This window comes from Triticum aestivum, chromosome 3B (genome assembly GCF_018294505.1).
Source record: "Triticum aestivum cultivar Chinese Spring chromosome 3B, IWGSC CS RefSeq v2.1, whole genome shotgun sequence".
In the NCBI taxonomy this organism is placed as follows: domain Eukaryota; kingdom Viridiplantae; phylum Streptophyta; class Magnoliopsida; order Poales; family Poaceae; genus Triticum; species Triticum aestivum.
In genome coordinates, this window is record NC_057801.1 from 713,294,920 (window position 1) to 713,304,557 (window position 9,638).

At 47.7% G+C, this 9,638-nt stretch overlaps 1 protein-coding gene across 1 annotated transcript; it reads left to right on the plus strand.

The window, feature by feature from the left end:
* Positions 1–2,430: 2,430 nt before the first annotated feature.
* Positions 2,431–3,555, plus strand: LOC123067744 (uncharacterized; the record flags this gene model as incomplete). Its single annotated transcript, XM_044490408.1, has 1 exon — positions 2,431–3,555. A coding segment is annotated over one exon (1,125 nt), but the record flags the coding sequence as incomplete, so codon positions are not given.
* Positions 3,556–9,638: the final 6,083 nt, after the last annotated feature.

Consider the following 9,638-nt stretch of genomic DNA (forward strand, 5'->3'; position numbering starts at 1 on the left):
AAAAAACAGACAAAAAGGGATCAGTTGTTGTCATGTTTTGCACTGTCATGAAATTTTAGTTCATAATAGACGACTGCAAAGCTCGAGGTGGCATCCAGAAACATAAGCAGTAGGAGGGGGGAGGGGGGGTGTGGACAGTTACCTCATCACCCTCTTTTCTCCGTCCAGTTGCCCGATTATGTTGTGGTGGATCCATGAAATCATCGTTATCATTTTGATGATCGCCACGAGCCATTCTGCTGAGATAGGAACGGACCAAATTGTCACAGTGGAAACGAAAATGCAAGAGGTAAGCAGTTGCCACCTAACAGAAAATGTCAACTAGTGAACACACACGCACCCCTCCTGTGATTGTCGAAAACATAAACGTGGCAAGTAAGCACATTGGTTGCATTTTCAAAAAAAAGTGTACAGATCGTAAATGCACTTGAAAACAAAATGTTGAAGTTGCCATGTTAGCCCAAGATAGTACGATAGATAGTCTCAAAATCCTCCACATCACAAAAACTAAGATGTGGCAGCTCACACCCTGTCCTAAAAATACACCAATGAAATGCCATCTGTTCAGCGGCAAAAATGTGCTAGGGTTAAATTGCCATGTTAAAATACAACACGTAATACAAAAAAGCGATGAAAAACATCTAATCAAGGAACCTGAAAATTGCCACAGTATGTTCAGATATCACAAGTCATTGTGGCAAAAACACAAAAATTGCGTCTGCAGTACAATGAATTTGCCGCATTGTACTGACCGTAACATGGCAACAGACATGATGTGGTCAGACAGAAAATTGCCACATGGAAAGCATATGTATGGCATCTGATACAATTGATATGCAAAATTGGTTGCCATGTTATGCAGCCAATTTGCCATATTGTCCTGTCTACGGTATGGCAACAGACACAGTGTGTTCACATTCTATTTGCCATAAGAATATACTATCCATGTGGCAACAGGCACAGTTGATGTGCACATTAGTTGTCGTCCAGTGCAGTTGGTTGCTGAAACTGCATTGACTACCGATTTACTACACTTTACCATTCATACAGTGTGGCAACTATCACAAATCATTCAGGAAATTTAGTTGCCACAATGAAACAGCATGTTTGTGGCTGCTATCACAGTAATTCAGCAAATTAGTTGCCACATGGAAGAGCGTGTGTGTGGCAACTATCACAGTCATTCAATAATTTGGTTGCCGCATGGGAAAGCTTGATTGTGGCAACTATCACAATCATTTCAGTAAGTTAGTTGCCGCATGGGAAAGCACGTTTGTGGCAATTATCACATTCATTCAGGAAGGTAGTTGCCATACAGTCATGATAGTTTATCAACTACCACGTTTGCCTCATACTGCACTCTCAAAAACAACTAACTAGATCTAGGGTTCCATGGCAACTACAGTGACTTCAAATTCAACCTCAAAGTTCTCCCTCGAACTGATTGCAAACACCAATTCGAACCAATGCGCAACTAACAAACCGGGAGACACCTGCCCAATCCCAAGGCACAACTAGTGCATGTCTCTGGACAGGCATAACCACCCCGACGAGGCCGCCGCCGCGGCGTCCACGAAACTGCCCAGTGCCACCGAAGACGGCTAGCGCACAGGACTCCGCCGCCGGCGGGAGCGCCGACGCACCGCCAAATCGCCTGAATCTCTACGAATCTCGAGCGAGGAATCGAACAGGGAGGGAAGGGGGGAAAATGCAGGAAGGGATTGTGAGAGTTGGAGCGAGCATTACCTTCACTCCGCAGGCGCTCCGGCGAAGCCGCTCCGTTCCGGCGAGCACCACCGACGGCCGCGAACACCGTCGATTCTTCCGCCTCCGCTGTCGCCTTCTCCCCTCGCCTTCTCCTCCAATGGTTTGAACAGCGAAGTGGGTTGTGCCAGCAACTGCAGGGGTGAGTAAATGGCACCGTGAGGGAGAGGGGGAGAGGTGCGCGACGTGTTTGACGACAACCGCGATCGGCGCGTGGCGTGCGGGCGCATAGCAGTTCCACCGCACGCCCCCGAGTGGCAACCGCTGACCGCGGGAGGACAACCAACGTGCGGGCGACCTGTCTCGCACACCGCACACGCGCCTCGTCCTATGTGGCGCAAAAAAACGACCGGATTGTGCCAAGATTCGTGCACAAAGTACCCAACGGTGATTGTTGCGTGCGTTCGAGATGGTGAACGCCCACACGTACATTTCCGTTTTTTTATTAATAGGTATAGAATACCACTTGTTTTTGCCTGTCAGTCCTCGCCTCCGATTCTCACCTTTTCCCCGTCTCCAGCTCCAGCCGCCCCAAAACCCTAGGTCACCGTCGCAATCCCGCTGCAAATCGGAACATAACGCGGCACCCGGAGATGCCGCGGAAACGGCGCACGGAGACGCCTCCCCGCGAGGGCAAGAAGCTGAAGCCGGAGAAGGCGGCCGTAATCCCTCGCCAGATCGCCCGTACCGGCAGCGGCGGTAGGGCCTCCGTCGGTGTACCTGGTGGTCGGCCATGACGTCACTCGCCCCGCCTACTCCATAGTCAAGGTGAACCCCTTCTTCCCTCGCCGCCGCGCCCCAATACCGATCCCAGGACATCTCGTCCGCCTTGAGTCCAAGCACTGCATGTCCTTCGTCGCCGTGCGGTCGAGGCACGGCCCGTGGATCGTCGGCGTCGGCGGCAACGCACCCATTGACTACGGCCCCGAGACCATCGTCTTCGACACCAGGACGCACCAGGTGATCCCGGGACCGAAGCTCGTGTCGACCAAGCTCTGCCCGATCCTGCTACCGGTCGGCGACAGGATCTATGCCCTGACACGTTACCCTGCCATGAAGGGGGGTATCAATTTCGTGCCTTGGTTCCAGGTGCTCGATCTCTCCCAGGCGCGAGTGGTCAGTGGCCGTCTCGTGGACTGCAAATGGGAGCAGCTGCCCCGGCCGCCCTGCTTCCCCTGGGAGCTCTCCCCAAGGCACTACATCTTCCCGCCGATGGTCAGGGTCAGGTCCTTTGTATCCGTGAGCTCCTGCATTCTGGTGTCGATGGATGAACAGAAGGGCACGCACATGTTCAACTTGGAGACACAGCAATGGTCGAAACTGGACGACAAGAATCTGCCATTCACCGGAGGCGCCGTCCCTCATGGCCCCCTGTTCCTTGGCTTTTCAACTGCCGCCAAAAGGATCGCCGCTTACAACATCACAGTCTGCGCCACCGACTCACCAAGCCCAAGCATCACAGCAGGGTCCCTATCCTTGTCAATTACTGAGTTCCCGGTGGTGGATGAGGCAGGGGAGGAGGTCGTTAGCAATGGCAAATTTGTTTCCCTCGGGAACCATGGCTTCTGTTCGTTTAGATGTCGCACCGATGACCTTGTGCTCGGTACTCTTGAGCATACACGGGAACTTGTCACCATGAGAGCATACGCAACAGAGGAACACCTCTCACAAGATCACCTCAAGTCTGTTCGCAACGTAGTGATCTCCAGCCAAATGGAACAGGTTTACAGCGTCCGCGATTCACTTCGGGGACTTTCTTGGCCATCCTTGGTAGATGTGATATCCCTGTGATGTAATGAGTAAGCCCCTTTGGCACAGTACTTCACCACATTGCTTACTTTATTAATTCATAATTGTGATTCAGTTAGAGAATCTGGGCAAGTTTTAGTTCCTCCCTCCGTTCCATATTAGTTCCTGATTTAGTACAACTTTATACTAAATCAGCGACAACTAATATGGAATGGAGAAAGTATTTATTCAATTAGGAAAAAAGAACACACGACATGCTTTATTTATTATTTAGTTCAGAATTTTAATATTTTTCTATGCTTTTTACATATTACACTTTACACTACATAACTTGCTTAGTCCCGACCAAACCATATACAAACAGAAAACCGTACCTCGAGTCCTCGACCCTTCTTTTTCTCCAGAAATGATATCCAGTGAACCCTTGTTGGGGACGTTATCCGAGCAAACGCGTTGGTTGCCGTCCATTTTCCTAGCGCAAATCACGGCGCAAGGCTTGTGCCTTGTCAACGATTCAGACTCGTTCACTATAGACAGTAAACTGGCGAACGTCGCATCTTTTTCTCTCTTAAAAAAGGACGAGTGGTGTGAAGTGTGAACGGGGAGGATGGGGTTCTCCAACCCGGGACATCCTGTGGGAGGGCCGATACACTTTGCCACTTCGACTGAAGTGATTTTTGTGATCACATATGCTTAAACATTTTTCTATATTTGAAAGTTAAATGTTTTAAATTCTTTTTTTATATTTTAAAAACGAATTTCTTTTCCATTTTTTAAAGAAAAAATCCCTAAATTTTTAGAAGGGATTATTTTCAAATTTGCCATGTGCATTTTTTATTGTAGGTAGCATGGCAAATTATTTTTTCTTAAACCTTCCCAACGATAATTAATAATATGGCATTTTTATTATTAAGAGGATGACCGTTCTATTATTAAGAGCATGATATTTTTATTATTATTAACATGGCTTTTTATTATTAAGAGGATGGCATTATTATAATTATTAATTGGCATTTTATTGTCAAAGGATGAAAGTTTATTACTAACAGGATGCCAGTTTTATTATTGAAAGCATGGCATTTGTATTAGCAATAACATGGTTGTTTTATTATTAAGATCATGGCACTTTAATAGTCACTAACGTGGCATTTTAATTTTTAAGAGGTTGGCATGGTATTTGTATTTTTAAGTGGGTGACATTTTTAATATTAAGAGGTTGGCATGGCATTTTTTTTTCCTTTTTTCAACCATGGCATCTTTCATCTAGAGGATGGCAGGTTTTAAGAAAAAAGGAAATTCTAGATCACACGACCTATTTTGGTTTTGCTCATACTCGTTGTAAATTTATACATTACAGAGACGGGCAGTTTTATAAATTAGCATGCTATTTTTCATAATTCAGATCATCACAACTAAGGTCTTTTTTATTGTTTGATGGCATTTTTTCGGGGAAAAAAAGTTAACCGGGCCTATGGGTCAACTCGGGGTCGCGCAAAGCAAATGAATCATTGGAGGGTACCTGACCAGAGCTAACGAGCGAAACGTTCGCTGCAAGCAACCTTCCCTGGCAAACAAAAAAAAGGGTCGCTGGAAGAAGCTCTTGGGCGATCGACTGGTCCTTTTTTTACTGAAAAAAGGGGAACATTGTACCTCGGTTGCTCCTGACCAAGGGAAGATCGATGGGAACAAAGAAGTAGTGGCTCCTCTTCCTCGGGGTTGTCGCCATCCTGCTGACTAGCAACGACCCAGCATAACTGAACTTCCACTAGTTCTATTGACCTGTTGCGTTGTGTAATGATCCGTTGTATTTTTGGAACCAACAACATGAGAGGAAACTGCAATATACCAATGGTATGGGACAAACCAATGCCAACCCCATTTGGGCTAAGATTTGGAAATTATCTTGTCTGGCGAAGGTAAAATCTTTATTTGACGTATGTTACATGGAACTCTCCCTTGTCGTGCTATGCTCGCTAACAGACGCATAAAAACTTCGCCCACATGCCCGTCCTATTCTAATGGGCCGGAAGATACGAAACACATGTTGTTTCTTTGTCAGAAAGCAAAGGAGGTTTGGAATAAGTTGGGATTGCGCGACGTGATTAACACAGCTTGTGCTATTGATCGTGTTGGTGAGGCAGTTCTTGAGTTCTTGCTCCTTATGTCGGATTAAGAAGCATCTATTTTCGGTTTTCAAAATGTTCGTGAGCTGATTGCCATAACTGCTTGGTACTTATGGTGGGATCGACGTAAGTTGGTTCATGAGGGAAAGTCCCAGGATGCAAGCCAGACTTCAACGGGGGCTCATGTTATAACGGCAAATTTTGTCAATGCAAACTCACCTAATGCTTACAACAAAAAAGAAGGGTGGAGTAAACCCCCAAGGGGTTTTGTTAAGTTAAATGTGGATGTGTCGTTTGATCAGGATCTGCTTAGGGGCATAGCAGGTGATGTACTTAGAGACGACAAAGGAAATTTCATTGTGGGTGGAAACTGGAAGATTGATTGGTGCGCTGATGTTCTGACAGCAGAAGCTTGGGCTCCAAGGTTTGGCTTGTCTCTTGCACAAAGAGCGGGCTGCAACCGGCTTGTTATTAACTCTGATAATACGGAGGGCATTGATACAATGAAGAATGGAAGATGGTCTGCGGGAGCGGCAACGGCAGTTTTTGAGGATTGTTATTTACTGATTTTCCGCTCACTAGTTCTGAACATTGTTATAGAGAAGCGAATAAGGTTGCCCATAAACTTGCTAGATTAGCTAAATTTTCCGCAACTAGTGATTGGTTCGAGGAGCCATTGGAGGACATTGTACCGCTTCTTATAGATGATGCAACCGTTATTTGCAATTAATAAAGTGCGGTATTTTTCAAAAAAAAAATCTGTTGTATTTTTCTGATGTCGTCTCGCTCATTTTGTTGCTCGATTTGGCTCTAGCATCGGCCAAGAAGTATGCAAAGGTCACTCATCATCCATATCGTCTATGACTGTAAGAGCATCTCTAGCAAACCCCGTATATAGCCGCGACCCGCAAAATAACCGCCAAAACACGGGTTGGCGCAAAAAATCCTGCTCGACCAGACACCGTAAACGCGCCTGACCCGTAAAAAATTCTGGGGGGCGCGACAAAAGATCTCCCTCAACCTTTAGATTCACGGGGTGGGAGGCCGACCCGAGCTCAGCCCCTATTCGCAGCGACATTTGGCACGAGGGAAATTTCTGCGCGGCCGTTCCCGCTCCCCCAGCCCCCCGCTGCCATTGCCCCCGCCATTGCCCGCTCCGATGCATCTTCCCCTGCAGTTCTTCGCCGCCATGGATGCCTCCCAGCCGTCCCTCGTCACCGTTGAGGTCGCGCACGCGCAATCCCCTCTGGTGGATCTCGTCGCCGGCCATGTTGGCCCCGCCGTCGCCCAAGGCACCACTGTGCCTGCCCGCAAGCGGCAGGGCAACGTGGTCGTGCAGGGTGAGAATCTGGCTCGCCCCGCAGGGAAGGCCCGTGCTCCGGGCGCCAACACCGCTGCGCGATCCCGGTCGGCAGCGAAGAAGGTCGGCAAGGTCTCAGGGGTGAAGCGGAAGAAGATTCCTACAAAGAGGCCGGCTCCTTCATCCACTCCCTCCGCCCCGGCAAGTGGTTCCCCGGCAATGCCGTTCAACGGCGCTGCTTCCACCGCCAGCGAGGTGTCTGACGAAATGGCCGGAAGGTATGCCTCTTCGGCCCCTTCAATTTTCTTTGCTTTTCGCCATTGTGGTAGCTCGTGACTTGTTGTCGCTCACTACAGCAGTGGTTCGAACAATGCCACTGTCGTGTTCGTGAACTTCTTGGACACCAGCGCTGTTGACATCAATCAAGCCTCGTTCGCTGAATTCGATTACAATGAAACGGAGGGCGGCGTGGATGATCACGGTGGTGGAAGAATTGGAGGAGATAGATGAGGTGGCGTATGAGCAAGCGCAAGCAAAAAAAACATGAGATCTAAGAACTACACGATCTTGGAAGATCAAATCTTGATCAAGGCTTGGAGTGCGGCTTCTCTTGATGCTTGCACGGGTACGTCTCAAACCGCCAAGAGGTATTGGCAAAGGATCAAAGATCAATACTTCCGCATGATGGCAAAGTACCCCAATAGGACTCCACGCACCTTTCGGTCACTCCAAGGTCATTGGGACGTGATCAAGCCTATTTGTAGTCGTTGGGCTGCTTGTTTGGAACAAGTTCGGAATGCCCTTCCAAGTGGAAGCGTGGAATCCGACTATGTGAGTTCACGTCCCAAGTTATGCAAATCATTTGTAGCATTTAAAGTGATTGCATAATTTGACATTGTTTTAATTGTGTAGGACAAAATTGCCCAACAAATATACAAAGACATGGAAGCTTTGGAAGGCAAATTCTTCAAACTAGAGCATTGGTGGGACTTGCTCAAAGAGTGCGACAAGTGGAATTGATTGACAAAGAATCCCCACCGAAGAGAGGTTCACTTACGAACATGGATGAAGATGAGGATGATGATTGCCCAAGAAACTTGAACAAGCCCGATGGTGACAAGAAGACTAAGGAGAAGATGAAGAGAGAGCACGAAGCATCAAGCTTGCGGGACAAGATTGATGTCATGGTGCAATCAAATGAGTTGATGTTAATGAAGACGTTTGAGATAAAGAAAGAGTTGGCCGAGAAGAAGGAACGAGAGAAGTAAGAAAAATGGCAATTTCTCAAGGACGAGGGGCTGCGCAAAGCGGCCATTGAGGAGAGAAGAACATATGCCGCTGAAAACAAAGCCATTTCCAAGTTGCTTCCCGAAGAGAACAAGATCATGACATTGAACCGCAATGACATGGACGACCTCACCAAAGAATGGCATGATATGGCAAGAAGAGATATCTTGTAGAGGAGGATGCTTGCGTCGGCCAGTGCTTGTTACAGTGTCGGAGATGTTTTCTCATCAGGGTTTGGAACCAATGTCGCCGATGCGTTCAGTGCGCCAGCCGATGATTTTGGTGCCGGAGGTGGACTCGGTGGTGGCGATGACCTCGATGGACTCGGTGGTGCAGAGTGAAGATCGGCCAAGATGATGTCGGGCGTGGTCGTCACTTTTGCAAGAACTCCTTTTGCGTTTGCTCTACAAAACTAAGCTTTTATTTGCATGCGAACTGTGTTTTATTGTTTGAATTTGAACTCATTTATCGGAATCTCTGTCAAATTCGCTTATTAGGCGTCTTCGGTTTGCTGGTCGACGCGGCGGTGCCCGAGCAGACCCCGCATAGCCGACCCATAAAAGAGCATATTCAACGAATATCCTTTTTTACGGGTCCGTTTTACGGGGTCTGAGTCTGACCTCGCTCGCGCCGGCCCGCATAGACCCTTTTTCCGCGAACTGGAAAAGCCTTATGCGGGTCGGCGTTTTACGGGATCTGCTAAAGATGCTCTAACCAAACCGCGGTCTCTGCAGTGTTTTGTTATTGGCTTTTGTGCCTTTTGGATTCTCGTGGATCCGGGATTCTTCTTCTATGGACGTGATGGTGTCATGGCCCAGGGGGCTCACACTTTCCAGAGGCCCCCTAGGTCATCTCCGTCCTGGGCCATCAATCCGGCCCCATGTGAGAAGACTCTGGAACCCTTCCAAGACAGGAAGCCAGAGCTGTGGAGGACTCCCCTCCCCCGACCTAACCGACTAGGTTGTGTAACCTTAGAGGCCTCGGTATGTTCTATAAGTCAGGTTGAGTTAGTGGGTAGACGCATTACAATTCCTTGCTTCGTACATGTACTTTGTGCACCTCAATCGCATTATAAACAGAACACTACCTTAAACCTGATCATATGCCAAACAGGCCGGGTTTCGGGCCGGCCCAGCTCACTCACTAGTTGATTTTTAAATATGCCGGCCCACAAGCGCGGGGAGGCCACAACATCTTTTTCCTGTTTATTTTTACATTTTTTGTTTTCTTTTTTGCTTTTATATTTGGACTTTTGTTTATACTTTGAAATACTCTATATATATATATATATATAGAAAGTCTATTTAAGACCCAGGGTGAAGAATAAGTTATTCCTCACCCTGGTCAATCAACCGAGCGAGTTTAATTGATTTGATCGCACTGGCACCTCCACGGCTCCACCGCTCACTCTTTTT